The sequence below is a fragment of the Podarcis pityusensis genome (assembly GCF_964106645.2).
Source record: "Podarcis pityusensis genome assembly, chromosome: 18".
Lineage (NCBI taxonomy): Eukaryota > Metazoa > Chordata > Lepidosauria > Squamata > Lacertidae > Podarcis > Podarcis pityusensis.
Window position 1 is genome coordinate 7,660,796 of NC_138043.1, and position 23,654 is coordinate 7,684,449.

General features: G+C 46.6%; 1 protein-coding gene across 5 annotated transcripts in view; it reads left to right on the plus strand.

Moving 5' to 3' along the window:
* The first annotated feature begins 10,519 nt into the window (after nucleotides 1–10,519).
* The window catches only part of NCLN (nicalin), a 28,705-nt gene continuing 15,570 nt past the window's right edge, over nucleotides 10,520–23,654 (plus strand). The window contains exons 1-5 of one of the 5 annotated variants that reach the window (XM_080988988.1): nucleotides 10,520–10,829; nucleotides 18,758–18,948; nucleotides 19,194–19,338; nucleotides 20,324–20,418; nucleotides 22,931–23,011. In XM_080988988.1, the coding sequence (XP_080845114.1) occupies nucleotides 10,643–10,829; nucleotides 18,758–18,948; nucleotides 19,194–19,338; nucleotides 20,324–20,418; nucleotides 22,931–23,011 (699 nt within the window). In that variant the 5' untranslated portion in view covers nucleotides 10,520–10,642. Of the gene's footprint in view, nucleotides 10,830–14,351; nucleotides 14,632–18,757; nucleotides 18,949–19,193; nucleotides 19,339–20,323; nucleotides 20,419–22,930; nucleotides 23,012–23,654 lie in introns of those variants that run through there. The other 4 variants (XM_080988990.1, XM_080988987.1, XM_080988989.1 and 1 more) reach the window with 4 other exon arrangements.

The window sequence follows — 23,654 nt, forward strand, 5'->3', positions numbered from 1 at the left end:
ACTGCCTGACTTTTTGGAGAAAGGTGGAGGCTTTCAGCCTAAGACACTGGCTCTCTTCCCCCCTCCCTCTGGGCCACACTTTCAGAATAAAAATTGGCTCTCACCGCACCGAGTTTGTTTTTTGATGGATACATTGGAAAACAAACAGAAATAACTCCTTGCACTGCTTGATTTAAAACGTGGAACACTCCTTCTTTATGTGATCATGGGATACCCAGAAAGCTTAAAACAATGCAGGAATCATTCCCAAAATATAATTTTTCTTGCATATGTACCTTAAGTATGTATGCAAACTCAATGAGAGGTGTCTGCTTGCTTTTGCGGGGTAATCTCATTTGGAGACTGAATCTGATGTGAGACAAGCAAACTCTCATCTCCTCCCCAAGACAAAGGAGCCTTTATCTTTTCCGATCTAGATAGTATGTTATGTTACACCATACTGAAATGTTTAAATCAGTGATGGCCAAACTTGGCCCTCCAGCTGTTTTGGGACTACAACTCCCACGATCCCGGAATAACAGATTTGGATATTCCACAAAAGAGGAAGGGTATCTTTTTATATGCGACGGCGGCAGCAAGAGTTTTGATCGCAGCAAAATAGAAGAGTAATTAAATCGCCTCTATACAAGATTGGATCCAAAAGCTGACAGAATATGCCGAATTAGATGGTTTATCAGAAAAAATAAAGAATAAATCAAAACAGGAATTTGTTTCAAAATGGGAGGTTTTCAAAGAATATCTGAAAAATAAATATAGTCGTTTAAATTCTGTTGCAGCATTCGAGGAACTTCAGTAATAGTTGCAAGGTAGATATAAGAAATTAGATTTATTGAGAATAAGTTTAATTATGATAAAAGTGTGTATTGGCAATAAGTAATATGAATTTGAAATATGGAATAGATGGGAGGTTGGGTCTTTAGTGTTAAGACCAATAGATGTTTTATTGTTTGCTAAGAAAATTATGTTTCTATGGTTATTTTTGTAATTTGTGTGTAATTTGTTTTTCTTTCTTTCTTGTTGTATAAATAAAAAGGTTTATTAAAAAAAAAAACTCCCACGATCCCTACCTAACAGGACCAGTGGTCAGGGATGATGGGAATTCAGGGCGGGATATAGATCAAGAGAGGCCCTAGGCCAGGGATCAGCAAGGAGATCCTCCGTGGGCCAGACCCTGCCCTCGCATTAAGTCTTGAGTTTGCAATTTTGGAAGAGGGGAGACTGCCTGCTAGCAGGGGTATTCTGAGGGGGTGGGGGGCGGTCCGCTCCAGGTGCCATTCCAAGGGGGGGACGACAAAATGCTGCCCCTGATCAGCGGCACCCCTCAGGGCGTGTCCCACTCACCGTGTGACACCTGGGCAGCACACCACATCCCCGGACGTGCACCACGCCCCCAGGATGTGCGCCACGCCCCTGGGATGCGCGCCACGCCCCCTGGAACAAGCACCACTTTGGGTCTTGGAGCAGGTTGCTTTGCCTCTGCCTGCTAGAGAGCAGGCAGGCTAGTGAGGCCCCCTAAATTTAGAGGCCCTAGGCTTCAGCCTACTTAAAAGGTAAAGGGACCCCTGACCATTAGGTCCAGTCGTGACCAACTTTGGGGTTGCGGCGCTCATCTCGCTTTATTGGCCGAACGAGCTTCCGGGTCACGTGGCCAGCAGGACTCAGCCGCTTCTGGCGAACCAGAGCAGCACACGGAAACGCCGTTTACCTTCCCACTGGAGCGGTACCTATTTATCTACTTGCACTGGTGTGCTTTCGAACTGCTAGGTTGGCAGGAGCAGGGACCGAGCAACGGGAGCTCACCCCGTCGCGGGGATTCGAACCTTCCTATCGGCAAGTCCTAGGCTCTGTGGTTTAACCCATAGCACCACCCTTGTCAGCCTACTTAGCCTATACATAAATCCGGCACTGGGAATTGTAGTCCCAAAACAGCTGGAGGGCCAAGTTTGGCCATCACTGGTTTAAATCATAGGAAGGCACCACAAGGGTCAACCTAGCTCCTACAAGAATCTTTTGCCCAGCGTAGGGCTCAAACTCACAACCCAGAGATTCAGAACCAACTTGAACAAAATATTGCCAGGGGGCAGGTCAGATAAGACTCGTCCCGCCTAATCGATCACATGACACAGGGTACGCACACCATTTGAGTGACAATGCCCATCAACTTTGGGGGGAGGGGGCTGGGTCCCTCAAATATTATATTGGTGGGGCAAAGACCCATGGTCCCCTAAGAGAAGAAGAAGAAGAAGAAGAAGAAGAAGAAGAAGAAGAAGAAGAAGAAGAGGAGGAGGAGTTTGGATTTGATATCCTGCTTTATCACTACCCGAAGGAGTCTCAAAGCGGCTAACATTCTCCTTTCCCTTCCTCCCCCACAACAAACATTCTGTGAGGTGAGTGGGGCTGAGAGACTTCAAAGAAGTGTGACTAGCCCAAGGTCACCCAGCAGCTGCATGTGGAGGAGCGGAGACGCGAACCCGGTTCCCCAGATTACGAGACTCCCGCTCTTAACCACTACACCACACTGCCTTGCATTCAGAAGGTCCCAGATTCAAACCCCAATGGCGGCTCCAGGTAGAACTTGGACAGAAATCTCCCCAGAAGCCTGGAGAACAGCTGCCAGTTGGTGTAGACCAGTGTTTCCCAAACTTGGCTCTCCAGGTGTTTTCGGACTACAACTCACGCCATCCCTGGCTAGCAAAACCAGTGGTCAGGGACGATGGGAATTGTAGTCTGAAAACAGCTGGAGACCCACGTTTGAGAAACATTGGTGTAAATAATGCATTGGCGACTTCAAGACTGGATTATTGCAATGCACTCTGTGTGAGGCTTCCTTCTTGGAGCAAATCACACACAGTGAAGATATCTGATGCTATCACTTGAGGACTGCGAGAAAGGATTTTGAGTACAATGCATGTATTAATTGGCTTGCCAATGTCTGGATGTCTGTGTTATTAACAACTGTTTTGTGAGCTACCGCTGTTAATTACATGACCAGGTATGCAGCTAAGTCTTACTCAGACTAGATCCACTAAATGAATGACTAAGTTAGGTCCATTAGTTTCAGTGGGTCTGTTCTGAGTAAAACCAAGCTGAGTATCATCTGTTATTGTCTACAGTTTTATGGCCTGTTTATGCCATAATAGATTTGTTAATCTTTAAGACTGCCGTAGACCTCTCAAAACAGTGTTATCCATACCACACAGTTAAAAAGCATGTGGCTTCCCCCACATGCATCCTGGGAACTGTAGTTTGTTAAGGGGGTTGGGAAATGTAGCCCGGCAAGGGGTAAATTACAGTTTCCAGGGTTATGGCGGGGGTGGGGGGTGGGGAAGCAACTGGAGATGCTCACCCCAAAATTTGTTTCAGGTCAGGACAAATGACACTTACAAGCAAACAGGAACGTGTCCTCTTTGTGTGTGTGTGTCTGTGCCCCCAACTCTGGGTCATTGAGGGGACTGCACATATATGAAATTGGTGGTTTCCCCAGCCACTCTGCTCCCAACAGAATATTAAAAACACAATAAAACATCAAACATAAAAAACTTCCCTAAACAGGGCTGCCTTCAGATATCTTCTAAAAGTCAGGTGGTTGTTTGTTTCCTTGACATCTGGTGGGAGGGCGTTCCACAGGGCAGGCGCCACCACCGAGAAGCCCCTCTGCCTGGTTCCCTGTAACCTCACTTCTCGCGGGGAGGGAACCATCAGAAGGCCCTCGGCACTGGACCTCAGTCTCTGGGCAGAACGATGGCGGTGGAGATGCTCCTTCAGGGATACTGGGCCGAGGCCGTCTAGATTATTTTGGTTTTCTTAACTGTATAGTGGTACCTCGGGTTACATACGCTTCAGGTTTCATACGCTTCAGGTTACAGACTCCGCTAACCCAGAAATAGTACCTCGGGTTAAGAACTTTGCTTCAGTATGAGAACAGAAATCGTGCTCCGGCAGCGTGGCGGCAGCAGGAGGCCCCATTAGCTAAAGTGGTGCTTCAGGTTAAGAACAGTTTCAGGTTAAGAATGGACCTCCGGAATGAATTACCGTATTTTTTGCTCTATAAGACTCACTTTTTCCCTCCTAAAAAGTAAGGGGGAATGTGTCTGCGCCTTATGGAGCAAATGCAGGCTGCGCAGCTATCCCAGAAGCCAGAACAGCAAGAGGGATTGCTGCTTTCACTGCGGAGCGATCCCTCTTGCTGTTCTGGCTTCTGAGATTCAGAATATTTTTTTTCTTGTTTTCCTCCTCCAAAAACTAGGTGCGTCTTATGGTCTGGTGCGTCTTATAGAGCGAAAAATACGGTAAGTACTTAACCCGAGGTACCACTGTATGATGAAAAAGTTTTAGTAAAAATTTATGAGCGGGGCACGGGAAGAAAAGTGAGATGGGAATGCCTGGAGTCGTAGGTGCAAGGAATGAGGAGCCAAGGGAAGCAAGGAATGAGTGAGTGACTGGGGGCACCCTCTCCAAAGGGTGTCAGGACAAATCAGATACCCTAACAAACCAGAGAGTGATCTCTATGAGATGCCAGTGCATCCCACCTGGGCTTGGCACAGCTAAGGGCGTCTCTGCACACCAAAAACTGTTTAGGTAAAGGTAAAGGACCCCTGACAGTTAAGTCAAGTCATGACCGACTCTGGGGTTGCGGCGCTTATCTCGCTTTATTGGCCGAGGGAGCCGGCGTACGGCTTCCGGGCCATGTGGCCAGCAGGACTAAGCCGCTTCTGGCGAACCAGAACAGCACACGGAAATGCCGTTTACCTTCCCCCTGGAGTGGTACCTATTTATCTACTTGCACTTTGACGTGCTTTCGAACTGCTAGCTTGGCAGGAGCAGGGACCGAGCAACGGGAGCTCACCCCGTCGCAGGGATTCGAACCGCCGACCTCCTGATCGGCAAGCTCAAGAGGCTCTGTGGTTTAGACCGCAGTGCCACCCGCGTCTAAACTGTATAGGAAGGAAGCTGGAAATAGCTGATGGTTCCCACCCCAAAGGCTGCTTCAGGTCTGGGCGAATCATAAAAAGGTAAAGGGACCCCTGACCATTAGGTCCAGTCGTGACCGACTCTGGGGTTGCGGCGCTCATCTCGCTTTACTGACCGAGGGAACCAGCGTACAGCTTCCGGGTCATGTGGCCAGCATGACTAAGCCGCTTCTGGCGAACCAGAGCAGCACACGGAAATGCCGTTTACCTTCCCACTGGAGTTGTACCTATTTATCTACTTGCACTTTGACGTGCTTTCGAACTGCTAGGTTGGCAGGAGCAGGGACCGAGCAACGGGAGCTCACCCCATCGCAGGGATTCAAACCAGCGACCTTCTGATCTGCAAGCCCTAGGCTCTGTGGTTTAACCCACAGCGCCACCTGTGTCCCTGGGTGAATCATACACCCAAGCAAACAATGTTTTTCAGGTATGCATTGCTGAGATGATATTTCCGCTTCCTGAATGGGGACAGTTGCTTTTTTACGGATGCTCTCAGCAGGTTCCTGATGGTATTATTATTGTTATGGCTCCGTGTGTGGCTGTGCTGCCCTAAATCCAATGCTTTAAAGATCTGGATGTGGATCTGACCTCTCCACATCTGGTTCTCCAAGGTTTCAGAAAGGGGTCTTCGCCAGGCCCACCTAAAGGTTCCTGATGGTGAATCTGGGACTGGAGCTATGAACTTTCCCCATCTCTTCTACGTTGCTTTGCGTCTTCATCCAGGCTCTGAAAGCTTTTGCGTTTTATGTGCAACGCTGGGAAAGGCACTGCCTTTGGGGCACAGAAAACGTGATTATCTCACCAGCCCCGCCACAACGCCCCTTTGACATTTCAGACAGAGAGGGAAATAACCGAGTTGGTTTGCCGCAAAGAACAGCCCTTGTCTTTCAGAACCGGGAAGTTCTGCCAGGGGAACATAGGAACGGCAGGAGGAAGCATCCGTTTTTAGAACCATCTGAGAGCAGCACACCACACATTCTCAAAGGGCCTTTCATGCACATATGTATTGAAAGGGCTGCGATTTTGGGAAAACAATCCTCCTATTCAATCCAATCTCCCCACCCCCTGCTCCCCATGTTATGATCAACAGCCTTCAACTTTCCATTCCGTTCCTCCCCTTTTTTTCTTCCCAAAATTTTTATTGATTTTCCACATTTATCACAAAAAAGACATAACACAACACACAAGAAAGAAAAACACTACAATACACAAAGCTAAATACAAAGAAAATTTGTATATTTAAATGCCTAATTCTCATTACACTGACAACTGACTTCCTCCAATCCCCTCTAACTGAATTTCATTATATCACCTGTGTAACAGTTCTCCAAATTCATATTTCTAATAATATTAACTCCTTTCATTTACTAACCTCTTCTCCTTTATTAATATTCTAATCCTTAATATTTACTACCACATATTCTTATTCTACTCCTAAGCCTATTTATTACCTCCAATAAATTTCTCTTTATCTTATATCACAATATTTAGCTAAATATTATTTCAATTTCTTCCAATCCTCTTGTATCTCTTCTTTCTGGTCGCGGATTCTTCCAGTCAGGTCGGCTAGCTCCAAAAAAGTCCAACGTCTTCATCTGCCATTCTTCTATTGTCGGCATTCTGTTCCCCTTTTGACCATCTACTGACCAGGGGAGCCAGCTATGGGGGCGGAAGGGGCTTCAGACCCCTCAATATTTCTAGGCAGGGGATGAGTCCCCCCAATATTGAGGGACCCCCCATACTCCACCCCTCTGGTGAGCACCAGCCCATCATGGGGAAGAGGTGGGGAGGAAGGCATGGCAATTTTCACCCTCCACTTTCCACACCGTGATCTGGGAAGGCGCTCTGGCGATCCTCAAAGACATTCCCACGTCCCTGCAAGCCTGGCTGGATTTGGGGGTGGGGGTGGGAAGTCATGTGTGTGATGTCATGCACATGCAACAGCTCCCCCCCCCTCATGCTGGACCCAGCTCTGCACGCCTGCTACTGACTACCCGCCAGTATAGATCTTTTAACATGTTATTATGAGTCTGTGAGTGCTTTGTTGTTTAGTCGTTTAGTCGTGTCCGCCTCTTTGTGACCCCCTGGACCAGAGCACGCCAGGCACTCCTGTCTTCCACTGCCTCCCGCAGTTTGGTCAAACTCATGGGGGTAGCTTCGAGAACACTGTCCCACCATCTCGTCCTCTGTCGTCCCCTTCTCCTTGGGCCCTCCATCTTTCCCAACATCAGGGTCTTTTCCAGGGAGTCTTCTCTTCTCAGGAGGTGGCCAAAGTCTTGGAGCCTCAGCTTTGGCTCTGTCCTTCCAGGAAAGGAAAACGTTGACAGCTATGGTTAAAGCCTCAAGGAGAAGGAAAACGGGTGACCAGAACTGTTTCAAAGGGTGTTGTTTTTTAAGGAAACCTGCCAGAAGTCCAGAGTTTCAAACACAAACTGAATCTGAACTGGTCATTTAAGTATTTTAAGCTGCAAGGAGGAGGAAAACTGACCTCTTTAACTGTTCTAATGTGAAAAAAGAAGGAAACCTGGTGGAAGTAAGGGCTTTCTGCTGCAAAACAAAATAAAATTGGCCACTTGACTGATTTAAACTACAAAGAAGAGAACAACTGGCGACTCAAAAGTATTTTAAAGGAGGTGGGGGTGGGAGAAGAAAACCTGGTGAGAGTCCAGACTTTCAGCCACAAAATAAATAATAATAATAATTTATTATTTATACCCCGCCTATTGGGCGGGGTTTCCCCAGCCACTCTGGGCGGCTTCCAAAAAATATATTAAAATACCGTAATGCATCAAACATTAAAAGCTTCCCTAAACAGGGCTGCCTTCAGATGTCTTCTAGAAGTCTGGTAGTTGTTCTTCTCTTTGACATCTGGTGGGAGGGCATTCCACGGGGAGGGCACCACCACTGAGAAGGCCCTCTGCCTGGTTCCCTGTAACTTAGCTTCTCAGAACTGGCCTCGTGAACCAAAGGTTTTCAATCTTTTGAGTCCATGGCTCCCTTGACCAACTACTTTGGCACCCCTGTGGGGCTCAGGAGCCCAATTATGTCAGCCACTGACTGCAGAGCCAGTAGCCCCTCACCCCTTTTTGAACACCTCACTTGTGGAGTGCTCCCTCAACCTCCTCTCCCCCCTCTCTTTGGGGGTCTTCAAGGCAGCCCCTGGTCTCTGAGCCTAATACACAGGGTCCGGCTATTTCCTGGTTTTAACACTCCAAGCATCGATTAAAGTCTCACACCTATTAGACCCAGGAATTTAGGGTGTCTAGCACCCACAGGTCCGTATAGTTAAAGCCATGGTTTTCCCAGTAGTGATGTATGGAAGTGAGAGCTGGACCATAAAGAAGGCTGATCGCCGGAGAATGGATGCTTTTGAATTCTGGTGCTGGAGGAGACTCTGGAGAGTCCCATGGACTGCAAGAAGATCCAACCTCCCCATTCGGAAGGAAATCAGCCCTGAGTGCTCACTGGAAGGACAGATCCTGAAGCTGAGGCTCCAAGACTTTGGCCACCTCATGAGAAGAGAAGACTCCCTGGAAAAAACCCTGATGCTGGGAAAGATGGAGGGCGCAAAAAGAAGGGGATGATAACGGACGAGATGGTTGGACTGTTCTCGAAGCTACTAATGTGAGTTTGACCAAACTGCGGGAGGCAGTGGAAGACAGGAGTGCCTGGCGTGCTCTGGTCCGTGGGGTCACGAAGAGTCGGACACGACTAAACAACAACATTTATACATTTTATATTTTTTAAATGCTATTTATTCCAAGTTTAAAATTACAAAAGGAGGAAAAAAAACAATACAAAATACAAAGAAAAATTTAACAAAGCAAAAAGTAACAAGAAAAAAGTAAACAATAAAATAGTAAAAAGAAAACAGAACGAAAAATATAAAAATGCATTGGGTTAAAATAGAACAAAAACAGATTAAACCTTTACATAACCTTTTCCCTTTACTTATTTCCATGACCTCCTCTCACCTCCCAATTTTGTATTCTAATTCAAATCATATTTCCAGCAAATCCTTCTAACCTTATTTTCATTTACGTATTTTAATTTAAAATAATATAGTTAAACATCATCTGTTTCATCAATTTTATCAGCTCATTTTTGCTTAATCCTTTATATCATATCTACCAAAACGGCCTAATTTTCTTTTTCCAACCTCTTTCTAACAGTCCACATTTATACATTTTATATACTGTATGAATTAATCTACAATAAATTAAATGCAATAATCTACAATAAATTAAATGCAACATTTATAAAACAGAGAGGGACCTAAGCTGCATTTTAAATATATATTTTATAAATGACACCAGTTACTTCGATGCCACCAAGAAGCAGAATGCCCTACACACGTGCGCCCTCTAAAGGAATACTCCATTGCCCCACGTGCCTTCAGCTCCGCGCATGCGCTCTGAGGAGTTCCATAAATCACCGTGGTAAGAGCGAAGCCGCGCTCTCATTTCCCAGCGTGCCTTGCTGTGCCCTCCCTGTCGGTCGTTGCGGAGGACTTCAAGCCCCAGCATGCCATGCGCTAGAGAACTCCCGCTGAGGAAGTTCGAATAGGGAACTCCACTTCCCGGCGTGCCTTGCGCGCCACCCTCTCTCCCTCTCCGTTATTCATGACAGAAAGAGCCGGGGAAAGAGACCTCTGACTTGCCGTCTGAGGGAAAAACACCATGGAAACGCACAGAGAAAACAACACAGATCAGGAGATCACTGAGGGACGGTCCCGGTGGCCATTTCCCGGCGTGCCTTGCGCGCGCGGTCGGTTGGGATAAGAAGCCCACCGTTTCCCAGCATGCCTTGCGGTTTGGGCGAAAGAGCTTAGTTCACCCACAGGGAGCCTTGAACTCAGTTTCCCAGCGTGCTTTGCGGTTCCGGCCTTAGGACAGCCGAGTGAACTGTGAGAAGGAGGCGGCGGCCTCCATTTCCCAGCGTGCCTTGCGGCCCTAGCCTATTGAAAGCCGAGTCGACTGTCAGGGAAGGAGGCAGGCCCTCGCTTCTTTGAACTCATTTCCCAGCGGTCCTGGCCTGAATTAGCTCCATGAGGGAACGCAGGGAGCCCCGGCGCCTTAACTCCTATTTCCCGGCGCTCCTTGCGGCGGCGGACTCCATTTCCCAGCGTGCCTTGCGGTTCCAGCCTAGCACGGCCGAGTTTACTGTGAGGAGCAGCGGCGGCCTCCATTTCCCAGCGTGCCTTGCGGTTCCGGCCTAGGACAGCCGAGTTAACTGTGAGGCGGCGGCGGCGGCGGCCTTCATTCCCCAGCGTGCCTTGCGGCCCTAGCCTATTAAAAGCCGAGTAAAACCTATCAGGCGCCTTAACTCCTATTTCCCGGCGATCCTTGCGGCGGCGGCCTCAAATTCCCAGCGTGCCTTGCGGTTCCGGCCTAGGACAGCCGAGTTAACTGTGAGGCGGCGGCAGCGGCGGCGGCCTTCATTCCCCAGCGTGCCTTGCGGCCCTAGCCTATTAAAAGCCGAGTAAAAACTACCAGGCGCCTTAACTGCTATTTCCCGGCGCTCCTTGCGGCTGCGGCGGACTCCATTTCCCAGCGTGCCTCGCGCGCGCGCTGTTTCTGAGGCGATGTGCTGAGGCGAAGAAGCGCCTCCTCCTCCTTCTTCTTCTTCTCCTCCTTCCTTCTCGCCTCACGGTCGCTCTCGCCGCCGCCGTCATGCTGGAGGAGGCCGGCGAGGAGGTGCTGGGCTCGGTGCTGCTGAAGGCCTCGTGCCTGCCGCTCAGCTTCCTGCTGGTGGTGCCGGCCGTCCTGCTGCTGCTGCTGGGCCCGCCTCCGGCCTCGGCCGCCCACGAGTTCACCGTCTACCGCATGCAGCAGTACGAGCTCGGGGGGCAGCCCTACGGTCAGTGAGCCAAAGGGGTTCAGGCGGGGTTCGGGTGGCGGCGGCAGGGAAGGCCCGGGAGACGACGACGCTCTCCCCACCCCCCTCCGCCTCTCATGAGGCGCTTAAATAACACCCGACACCCCCCCCCCCAATATCCCCGCTATACAGGTACAGAGTTTAGTTTTCTCCTCACACTCACAGAACTACAGTTCCCATGATCCTTTGGGGGGGGGGAAATCCACGTGCTGACAGCCCCCTTAACGTCAGTGGTTCCTCATTAGCTAAGATTCCCCCCACCCCCTGTTTTCCATAAAGCCAAGCCATGGGCCCCCCCTACTTTTGAACATTTTAATTATTCTTATTTATATCCCGCCCATCTGGCTGAGTTTCCCCAGCCACTCTGGTTGGCTCCCAATCAAGTGTTAAAAACAGTACAGCATTAAATATTAAAAACTTCCCCTAAACAGGGTTGCCTTCAGATGCCTTTTAAAAGTCTGGTAGTTGTTTATTTCCTTGACATCTGAAGGGAGGGTGTTCCACAGGGCGGGCGCCACTACCGAGAAGGCCCTCTTTCTGGTTCCCTGTAACCTCACTTCTCGCAATGAGGGAACCGCCAGATGTCTCTGTGGTAGTTTTTGCTATGTGCCACGGGCCCCCTTGGGTGGGTTTTGCAGACCCCCCCCCCAAGTGGGAACCACTGCCCCAACATATTATTATAATTATTATTTAGTGGGAACCACTGCCCAAAATATTATTTTTTATTATTATTAGTGGGAACTACTGTCCAACATGACCCGGAAGTGTCTGCGGACAGCGCTGGCTCCCGGCCTCTAGAGTGAGATGAGCACACAACCCTAGAGTCTGTCAAGACTGGCCTGTACGGGCAGGGGTACCTTTACCTTTACTGTCCAACGTATTATTATTTATCCCCCACCTTTTCTGCTGACAGGGACTCGAAAGGTAGAAGCAAGAGCTACTCAAAACCATGGGGCGGGGGAGAGCAATAATTAAAATACAATTTTTCCGTTGCGAGCTGCCCTGGGATCTTCGAAGAAAGGGTGGGATACAAATTTAATAAAGGAGTATAATAAATTTTAACTTTTTTTAAACTTTATGCATACATAGTTTTAGATTAAGTATGTTAATGTAAAAATAGGAAATTGTAGTATTTAGTGTCTGCACTGTTTCTGTGGAGGTGCATGAAATGTATACACTGCTTGATGGTAAAAAAAAATATCTCTCAGCGGTTTGCAAAAAGATAAAACAATAAAATCAAGAGGAGGATCACAGTTGTACTTCAAAACATAAAAAAGTTAAAATGCTAAAGCAGATTTAAATTACCTCAACTGTCTAAGCATGTGGGTAGGCTTGTCTAAGCAGGAATGTTTTTTAGCAGGCGCTCCAATGTGTACAGTGAAGGCACCTGCTTGTTCTCAATCGGCAGGGAGTTCCAAAGTGTAGGTGCTGCCGCAGTAAACAATCTCATTCTTACAAGTGTGGAATGGGCGTTATGTGGCAGCTGTAGCAGATCCAACTCCATTGATGGAATCAGTCATTTGGGTACGCAGGGTAAAATAATCTTGTAGGTAAACTAGTCCTTAGTAGTTAAGGGCTTTATATGTTAATCGTAACACCTTGAACTTGGCCTGGTAGCAAATTGGCAATGAGTGCAGGTCTCTGAGCGCAAGTGTTACATGCTGGCAAGGCCTCGCTGCTGTCAGCAACCGTGCAGCAGCATTCTGATTGCTGCTTCTATGGCTCCCAGCCTGTGGTTTGTCGGGTAAGAGCTATCCGACAAAGCGCTGTTCAGATGATACGCTAAGCTGAAACTAAACCATGGCTTAGCGGTAGAATGACCAGGGAGGGGCAGTGCAGGTGGTCTGACTTAGTATAAGACAGCTCCCTACATTTGTGTATTGTATTTAAATAATGTAGGTGGATCAGTTTTAACAGTATGTGTGTAGCAATATACAGTGATGAAACCATGCAGTGTGTTCTGATTTCCTGATAAGGGAGTTCTCCTGCTTAAAGGTTTCTAGCCAGCCGTACTCTCCTGCAGCAGAACTCTGCCACCAGCCCTCTTTTTTCCTCTTCCAACTGACAAGTCGACATTTATTTTTGTTTTGTAAAATTCGTGTACCGCTTGATTGCAAAAAAAAAAAACCCCAACCAACCCTCAAAGCAGTTTACAAAAAGGGTAAAAGAATAAAATTAAGAAGAAATTGCAATCATACTTTCAAAACATGCAAACAGTTATAATACCAAAACAGATTAAAATTACCTCCACTTAGAATTGCAGAGTTGGACTAGTCCAACCCCCTGTAATGCAGGCATCTTTGCCCAGTATGGGGCTTGAACACACAACCCTGAGATTAAGAGTTTCATACTTTACCAGTTGATCTATCCCTGGGTGCCTCCCTTAGTTTTCCTTCTTCTAAAGACCTTTTGTGTTTCGGCAAAACTTGTTCTCCACAGCATGCACACGCCTCCCTCTTGTTTTTCTGTGGTTACATTTTGGTTGCAGTCCTCTCAAGTCACCACTCAAATTCTCTGTGCTGTGTAGCGAGTCGAAAGATGTAATTAATATTTATAAGACTGAAATTTATTAGGAACAGGAATTGGCCTTATACAAGAGCTGTCCAGCGTTGCAGGCCAGAGTCATTCTCAGCCCTGCCTGGATATGCAAGGTGGTGTAAGAATATAGCATTTATTTTTGCATGCTTTGTAATAAAGAATATAATACTAATCCTGTAAAGTCTCCCATATGTAAATACAGTGGTGCCCCACAAGACGAATGCCTCGCAAGACGGAAAACCCGCTAGACGAAAGGGTTTTCCGTTTTTGAGTTGCTTCGCAGGACGAATTTCCCTATGGGCTTGCTTCGCAAGACGAAAATGTCTTGCGAGTCTTGAGATTTTTTTTCGCTCCCCCCCCCTTTTTCTAAGCCGCTAAGCCTTTAATAGCCTTTTAGCAGCTAAGCCGCTAAGCCTTTAATAGCCGCTAAACCGCTAATAGCGCTAATCCGTTAAGCCGCTAATAGGGTTGCTTCGCAAGACGAAAAAACCGCTAGACGAAGACACTCGCGGAACGGATTAATTTCATCTTGCGAGGCACCACTGTATAGAGATTTATGTATGCATGCATGCATGTAATGCTGAATTGTACCACTCTGCATTGGGAAGTTTAAGAAAAACCCGCAGTTGAAACTTGCAGTTTAAAAGAAGCTGCACCCCAATTCTGTGCCAGTCTATTCAGAAGTAAAGCCTGCTCTGTTGAATGTAACTGGTGCAGAGATAAGCAAGAACAGGATTTCAGCCGTAAATGATTAATTGACTAAGGCTGCAATCCAAAACCACTCTTGCGAAAGAGTAAGGCCTCATTGAACTAAGTGGGCTTGCTTCTGTGCAATCAAGCTTAGGGCTGTGTTGAAAATTTGGGTGTGAAGAAATCCTTCTGAAGGAAGGGCAAGGATTTTTCCTTGCTCTTGGGTGACACATGCATATGTTGTAGCAGGTGCTGCCTTCAAATAGGCATTCTGTCCTGTGTGTGAGAGGCAGACAAGACGACATGCCTTTTCTAAGCATGCCTGCTTTTTTATTTTTTTTGGTAAGCATGAAAACAAGAAATACCTTTAAATATAGGAAAGCAGCAATCTGCTCAGCTAATTGGGCGGTGCAGGGAACACACAAGTGTGGCATTTAGATGTTGAGCTGCGACTCACATCATCCCAGATTCTTTGTTCATGCTGGTTGGGGCTGATGGGAATAAGATTTTATGGAAACGTCTCTGCCGCACTTCCACTTCGTAGGGCTGTGTACAGGTAGGTGAGCACACTATGTGCGTGAGAGCTAGAATAATAATAATAGTAATATATATTCTTTGGTATGGGAGCAGAGTAAGATCAGCTGTCCTGTTAACTTGCCCCGCCCACTCCAAATTTCCATCCTGTGGCTTTATAGACATCTTTGGGCACAGTAGGGCAGCAGTTAAGAAGTCTCCCCACTGTGCTTCCCTTCATAAGTTCAGCTCCTGCCCGACTGGCCAGAAGAAACTAGAGCCTCCCTTTGAACTCCTCACTATTAAAGACACACTTGCCCTGCAAGAGGCAGCAGTTGGTATTTTTGCACCCACTTTTACAGGCTAAGCAGCTGCTCTAGTCAAAACGTATTTCCACGCAGCAGGTGTAGCCTCCAGGCTCATGTGTTATTTCCCCTCTCCAGCTCTTCCAGTCACTCACTTCTCACAGTGCGTGACCGACTCCTTACTGGGGCTGCTGTAAATCAAGACAGGTTCCTAGCCATCTTGGTTGCTTTATTTAGCTAAGACCACCAGTCTTGGAAGCAAGTGCCCGGTTTCATGCAGCTGCTCTGTGAGGATCTGCAAGGGAGGGAGAGCCTTTGGAGAGGGACGATGACAGGCAGGGTTTTAACACGCATGGGTGTAGAAAGCTACTTCATATTGAGTCGTGCTACCAGTCCATTTATCTCAGTGGTTTCTGGCCTATAGCTTAGAACAGGGCTCTGGACAGAGGTGTGTCCCTTTTAATGGGAGGTGTCAGGATTCAACCTGGGACCTTATGCATGAAAAAGCACGTGTTTTATCACTGGCTGACACCCCCTTCTTGTTTCTAGGGAAGGATTGTCAAAGAGACAGCTGGAGGTTTTGGGGTTGGCTTTTTTTTTTTTTTTTTTTTACAATTACCGTATTTTTTGCTCTATAAGACGCACCAGACCACAAGACGCACCTAGTTTTTGGAGGAGGAAAACAAGAAAAAAAATAATCTGAATCTCAGAAGCCAGAACAGCAAGAGGGATCGCTGCGCAGTGAAAGCAACAATCCCTCTTGCTGTTCTGGCTTCTGGGATAGCTGCGCAGCCTGCATTCGCTCCATAAGACGCACACACATCTCCCCTTATTTTTTAGGAGGGAAAAAGTGAGTCTTATAGAGCAAAAAATACTGTATATTGTCAAACTGCTGTGCAAATAAGTTACATTAGGATTAAAAGGGTTCACTGTGATGGCACTAGGGAACTATCTGTACATTTCCCTAACCACTCAAAACAGATACACTGAGTGGCAACAAGCAGACACCAAAAATGAGCTATAATCTGGGGAAAATTTTGGAGGGAAGATTTCAACGACAGCTGCAGAGCCCTCAGTGGTACCTAGATATTTTGCCTTGTTTCTCATTCTTGAAAACATGTCTCACAAAGTTAGCATCCTACACATATTTTTGTACTACACAGCTTGGATTAAGTAACTGGTGAGCTGTAACGGAATCGTCCACTACTCTTCCAATCTAAAGACAATATTCCTGCTCCCTACAGGTGAAAGGTGGACACCTATTTGCTTCCCCCTACCCCCAAACAAAAAGAGTCCTGCTGAATCAGGCCAGGGACTCCTCTAGTCAAGCATTCTCTTTTCCCGTTTGTCAGTCAAATGTCAGGCGCTTAACTGCTTGTGAAACCTAGCAACTAGCTTTCAAAGGCATATGCTGCCTCTTAATTCTGAAAGTAATACAGTGGTACTTCGGGTTAAGTACTTAATTCATTCCGGAGGTCCGTTCTTAACCTGAAACTGTTCTTAACCTGAAGCACCATTTTAGCTAATGGGGCCTCCTGCTGCCACCACGCTGCCGGAGCATGATTTCTGTTCTCATCCTGAAGCAAAGTTCTTAACCCGATGTACTATTTCTGGGTTAGCGGAGTCTGTAACTTGAAGCGTATGTAACCTGAAGCGTATGTAACCCGAGGTACCACTGTATATGGCCATCAAGTAACTATTGATAGATTTATCCTGCATGAATTTTATGATCTCCTTTTTAAAGCCATCTAAGTTGGTAGCCATTGTGGTTTGTGAATTCCATAGCTGTTTCTTCTTCTTTGGCAATCCCTTGTAGCCGAGTAAGATTGTCTTCTATGAGCACAGTCTTAACAGTGAATCCGTAAGTGACTGGAGGCCAATTCTGGATCCACACATCCTTCCACAGTGGGGACATAGGTTTCTGGGTGGGAGTTGGTCATGGTGAGGGTTTGCAAAACGTGCTTTCCTCTTAGCACGTTTCTCCCTTTTGTCCTGATTTTGAGTGTCTTCAAAGCCCATGACACCTTTGGTAAAGGCTGCTTTGGAGGGCTTGCAGGCCAGTGTTTCCCAGTTGTCGGTGTTTATACTACATTTTTTTTTAGATTTGCCTTGAGAGAGTCTTTAAACCTCTTTTGTTGACGACCAGCATTACACTTTCCATTTTTAAGTTTGGAATAGAGTAGTTGCTTTGGAAGACGTTAATCAGGCATCTGAACAACATAACCAGTCCAACAAGGTTGATGTTGAAGAATCATTGCTTCCACACTGGTGATCTTTGCTTCTTCTAGTACACTGGCATTAGTTCGCCTGTCTTCCCAAGTGATCTGTAAAATTGAATGGAATTTTACCATTGATGAAATGTTTCAAGGAGTTGGAGATGTCGTTTCTTAGTGGTCTATGTTTCACAAGTGTACAGTAAGTTTGGTAGCCACAGTTTATGCCCTGTGTGACAAAGGTTTTCCTTTTGTCGGTCCTGAACCTTCCATGCTTCAGCTTCATTGCATGCCCCCAAGTTATCGTATTCAGAATCTACTTCCTCCACACAACGCATAACCTCTTATCATGTTCTCCGCCCACTTAGCTGCCTTTTTTTCTAAGCTAATGAGTCCCAGATGTTGTAACCTTTCCTCATGGGAGAGTTGCTCCAGTCCCTTGATCGTTTTGGTTCCCATTTTCTGGATCTCTTCCAGCTCTGTAGTAACCTTTCCAAGGTGAGGCAACCAGAACTGTACAGCAGTATTGCAAGTGTGGTCTCACTGTAGATTCGTATAATGGCATTATCGTAGTAGTCGTTGTATTTCCAGTCCCTTTCCTAATGATCCCTAACATGGAATTCACCTTTTTCACAGCTGCCGCACACTGGGTCGACATTTTCATCGAGCTATCCACCATGGCCCCAAGATGTCTTTCCTGGTCAGTCACCACCAGGTCAGACCCTGTTAGCGTATATGTGAAGTTAGGAATTTTTGCCCCAATGTGCGTCATTTTACACTTGCTTACACTGAATTGCATTTGCCATTTTACTGCCTTTCTGCATGGTTTGGAGAGAACTTTTTGAAACTGCTGCTGCTACTATAACTTTTTGTTTTTATCACCCTGTGTGATTTGGTGTAATAGACCCAAAAGCGAAACATTAAAATAAGCAAGTATGCCAATTGCAATAAAGAAAGGCAGTGCAGTTATTAAAGTAGTTTAAAATAAAATCGTACAGATAAAATTGCTTTGACATCAAAATGCACCCCAGTCACAGCGGGTGGAGAAGCTGTGCATTAAATTGTAGCTCTACACTAGAGTTGTGGCTCACATGCTGTCGCAGCTCACTTCCTTTCCAAATCGTGTCACACGGTGAGTTTGGGAGTTGACAGTTCATGGCGTGAGCCCCCACAACAAAGGCATGTGGCATTCCCACTGCGTGGTTTCTACTAAGCTTTTTCAACTCTGCTCTCTTGGCAAGATCTACACCTGCCAACGTTGGCAAAGCATCTTCAGAACTGATCACTGAACGTTCCTGATGGTACCAGCCCTTCATAGTCAATACTACACAACCTGAGAATTGACCTTAAAGGATTGGGGAGGTGGTGTTGTTGATTTATTTAAAGACCTTTTTTTAAAATCCCATTCTCCAGCCAGTGAAGACTCCCAGAGCAGCTTAGTAATCACTCCACTCCCCTAAAAAGGCACAGTCTCTGCCCACAAACTTAAAATTCCAAAAAAGACATGAGAGAAAAGGAACAGATTAGGAGGGAAGAGGAAACAGGCAATTAAGCATTCACATTCTCTTTTAGGACATGGGGAGGCCTCCTATCTGTGGATCTAAAGTACCTTCATGGCTACGTACTAGGCCCCTTTCTCTGCTTTTGACAGGCACTCGGAATGCCGTGCTAAATACAGAGGCTCGCACAGTGGAGGCGGATGTCTTGAGCCGCCGCTGCGTGATGATGCGGCTGATGGACTTCTCCTACGAACAGTACCAGAAGGCGCTTCGCCAGTCGGCCGGTGCCGTGGTGATCATCCTGCCACAGAACATGTATTCGGTGCCTCAGGATGTCATCCGGGTAAGCATCCCTTTGAGGCCCCTGCCTTATGTTCATAATTGTGCTTCAGCGTGCTGAAACTGCCTCCCCTGCTTAATTCCAGAAATCCTTATGCCACCTGTAATCAAGCCGATATTATGGCTTCTACCTGGACCCCGAGATCATCCTCTGAGGACCTTCTTTGTGTGCCTCCTCCAAGTGAGGTCCGGAGGGTGAGCAGAGTCCTCCTCTGCAAGTCACTGAGTCTTTTATCTGCTCCTCCTCAGCAATTCATGGAGATTGAGCCAGAAATGCTGGCGATGGAAACCATTGTGCCGGTCTACTTTGCTGAGGAAGATGATGATCTCCTCTCGATCTACGAGCAAACGCAGGCGGCTTCTGCGTCGCAAGGCTCAGCTTCAGCTGCTGAAGGTAGGCCTCTTTCAAAAAAATAACTGGGATTAGCTTCAGGGGTTGCCTCCCTTTAAGACCATCTTCCAAGGGCCTTTTCAGAGGTGGCACCTCATATTTGGAACAGCAACTCCAGATAGATCCAACAGGCTTTGCTACTGGTATAAGAGAGGGATCATAAAAAAAAGCTTGGCAGGTGTTGGGAAAGATCCAGCTCTAGAATACTATACCCCCTTATCTGGGATTAAACACCATGGGACTCAGTGGGTTTTGTTTTTTAGTAGACAGGCATAGGACTACATGGTTACATTATGAAGAAGCCTGAGGCAATGGGTTGTTTCCAGCTAAGTTTTACTCAGAACAGACCCATTGAAATTCATAATAATTATTAATAATAATTTTATTATTTATACCCTGCCCATCTGGCTGCGTTTCCCAGACACTCTGGGCGGCTCCCAACAGAATATAAAAAACACAATCAAACATTAAAAACTTCCCCAACAGGGCTGCCTTCAGATGTCTTCTAAAAGTCAGATAGTTGTTTATTTCCTTGACATCTGGTGGGAGGGCGTTCCACAGGGCGGGTGCGACTACTGAGAAGACCCTCTGCCTGGTTCCCTGTAACCTCACAGTGAGGGAACTGCCAGAAGGCCCTCGGAGCTGGACCTCAGTGTCTGGGCTGAATGATGGGGGTGGAGATGCTCCCTCAGGTCTACAGGGCAGAGTCCGTTTAGGGCTTTAAAGGTCAGCACTAACACTTTGAATTGTGATCAGAAATGTATACATGAACCCAATTCCTGTTATATTTTGAAAATTTATGTTAAATATAAAGAGGCAAACCTTGACCATGGATAGAAAAGACTGTCCAGAATATATAAACCATGCCGGCTCAAATCCATGTGTGTCTTCTATACTCCCCGCAATTTGCAAGGTTTCTGATACTGTTGTGAATGAAGGCAAAGTGTAGCTGTGTACTCTTATCTTTATTCACCTGTTTTCTTCCTAGTACTTTTACACACAGCAACTGCCAACGGCTTCCAGATGGTGACCAGTGGGGCTCAGAGCAAGGCAGTCAGTGACTGGCTCATCACCAGTGTGGAGGTGAGTTCGGGGGCACTTCCTGGCATACTGACTTTTCAAGGTTGGATTACCATAATGCACTGTGCGGGGCTTTTTTTGCACTTGACCCAGAAACTGTAGTTAGGGCAAAGAGCTGCAGCGCAGTTGCTGACAGGAGTGAGAGACCCTATCAGCTTGTAACACCTCTGCTCAGAGGGCTGAACCGCCCTGTGATCTTTCGTTGAAGGTCAGTGTACAAATTTAATAAACCAGCAAGCAAGCCAACCAAAACCAAGTCTGCACTGGTTGCCATATTCCTGCCAGGCCAACTTCAAGGTGTTACTGTCAGTTTGCATTTCTTGGTGCAGAAGGTAATTGACCTAAAGTGTAGAGATCTTGTCTATACTAATTGATTCAAGAGGGATCTGGAAGCTTCTCTGTGTGATACAAACTGAAGTTTCTAGCTAACAAGCAGGCTTCTGTTCTGCCTAGAAACAAGCAAAAGGTTCCTGATGTTCGGTTTATACCTTCAGAGAAGCTGAACAGCTGGTTTAAACTGGTCCTGTTATCTCTTTCACCCAAGGTCATGCTGAGTTTCACATTCTGTCTTTCTTTCCTTCTGGTGTGGTGTTCTGTATATAGTATGCTTAAGTGCTTAGTTTTAGTCTTATTATGAGTTATTGTAAATTTAGGTTAAGTCTGCTGCAACTGGATTTCTTATGGACGGGGCCAATCCTGAATGCATTGGTTTTGTGACCATTATTCTCATTTGCCTTCAGTAGCAGTAAAGCTCTGCTGGATGGAATGTTAATTGCCTCTGGTCTATTTTGTTTGGGAATCCTACAACGTGCTAAGTTTATTTTGCTCTGCTAACTGTACGTTGGAATCTGCTCTGGATCAATATGAGCAGAATTCTTAACATTTACTTTTGGTACATAGTAACTTCCTGGGCCCAGTTTACCTGCACGTTTGCCTTAACCATTTATGTGCCCACTCAACTGCGTCAACCTGCAGGGCTGGCACTGTTACAGGTGCCTCAGTAAGCGCTCATTCTGCCCTTGTAAGAAATCATTCATTTAGTATGGTGGCACCTGCACTTTGGAACTCCTTGCCCATTGACCTCAGGTGGGCACCTTTGCTGTACACTTTTATGTGTCTGCTTAAAACATTCTTTTTCTTTTTAGGCAAGTCTGCCCAGATACACGAATGTTGACGTGCTTTAATCTTTTTTGCTGTTGATTTTAATTATTTTTGATTTTTTTTTTTACTTTTAAAAATTGATAATCTTTAATATTTATTGTAAGCTGCTTAAAGGTTGGTTTTTTAAAAAAACACCACGGTGAAAATGGTGCGTGCTTTCTGTTAAATAAAATGGGCACAAATGTAACTTTGCAAACTCAGGAAGAGCTGGGGCATATTTGCTAGGGCCAAGGAGGCACTTGTTTTGGGCTACCAAGGCAAGAGTACAGGTTCCCAGAGTCTAGTCTTAACTACTTTTCACAAGCCTGACTCTTAACCCTGCTTTTAAAAAAATCATTTTACTAAAATTATTGTTCAATCAGTGTGCATCATGCTTCTGGCGATTAGAAGCAGACAGTCCTCTTTCTGGAGGAAAAGTCTCTTTCTGGAGGAGTTTACAGTCTAAATTTTGACATAGGGGTGACAAGGAAATGCAAGGGAAGTGGATGCAGTAAATAAGGCAGAGAAAGAATATCCAATCCTTGCATGTTATTACTGGTGTGTTTGTTTCCGCTAAGCATTCTTAGAGAATTAATAAGATTCATTGTTTGCCATTTGTCTTACGTATTTTATTGTACACTGCCATGATATTATTATGAGGCTCCCCCCCGAAAAACTCTTCCGAATTATTAATAAAATCAATACATCTGCATGGGCCTGGTTACAGGCTGGCAGGTTGAGACAGGGCACAAAGTGGTATAGGCAGCGGTGCCAAAGGCTTTGCAGAAAAAGTGTGAGGAGAGATTTGAAAGGAGGAGGGAAGCAGTTCGGAGTTTAAGAGATGATACGTGAGTCTTTGGGTGGAGCTGGAGACCTTTGGACAGTCGAGGCTTGTGGAGCTCCAGGAGTAAAAGTCATGAGCAATAGGCACAGGTGAGAAGGGCTGGGCAGGAACAAAAAACCCAAAACCAAACCAAGGAGCCTACGCTGGATAAGGGAGCAGACGAGAAGTCGGTGTAGGGATTTTGAAAGTGTTCAGAAATGATTTACAGCAGAGATTCTGCAGGTGTTTAGAAAGTGATTTACAATAGCAATAATACTTTAAGAGCTGTTCGACAATGGAACAGACTCCCTTGGAAGGTGACGGACTTCATTGGAGGTTTTTAAGCAGAGGTTGGACGGCCACCTGTCAAGGATGCTTTAGCTGAGATTCCTAAAATTGCAGGGGGTTGGACTAGATGACCCTCAGGATACCTTCCAACTCTGCAATTCCCTAGATTTCATGAGGAGGCAAAGGTGATGTGTGGTGTCTTGCACTGACACAGCGGCAGAAATGGCCTTGATGTAATGATTCCTCCCCTGCTCCCCTTTCTAGGGTCGGCTGACTGGTCTAGGAGGAGAGGACTTGCCTACTATTGTAGTAGTCGCTCATTACGACTCTTTTGGAGTGGCACCGGTAAGTTCTGTTGGCTGTTTCACCATGCTTGCTTAGGCCTTTCTGTATACTGCAGCATGGCTCACTTATGTAAGCCACCTACGTTGTTATACATTAACAGTTCCTTTAAATTTGGGCACACCTTATGCATGAACTGATTATAGGATGATCTGATCCACTGGGCCTTCTGCTTTGTGATCCATGCGACGGTCACCTCCAGGCTTGACTACTGTAATTTGCTCTACGCGGGGCTGCACTTGAAGCTGTCCCAGAAACTCCAGCGGGTGCAGAATGCTGCAGCGAGGCTCCTCATAGGGTCTCTGCCATGGGAGCATATTCACCCAGTGCTTTTCCAGCTGCACTGGCTCCCGGTGGAGTACAGGGTCAGATTTAAGGTGCTGGTTTTGACCTTTAAAGCCCTTCACGGCCTAGGACCCTCGTACCTACAGGACCGCCTCTCCCAGTATGCCCCACGGAGAGCCTCAAGGTCCCTAGAGGTCCCAGGCCCTAAGGAAGTTAGATTAGCTTCAACCAGAGCCAGGGCCTTCTCAACACTGGCCCCGGCCTGGTGGAACACTCTGTCTCATGAGACCAGGGCCCTTCGGGATCTGATTTCTTTCCGCAGGGCCTGTAAGACAGAGTTGTTCCGCCTGGCCTTTGGCTT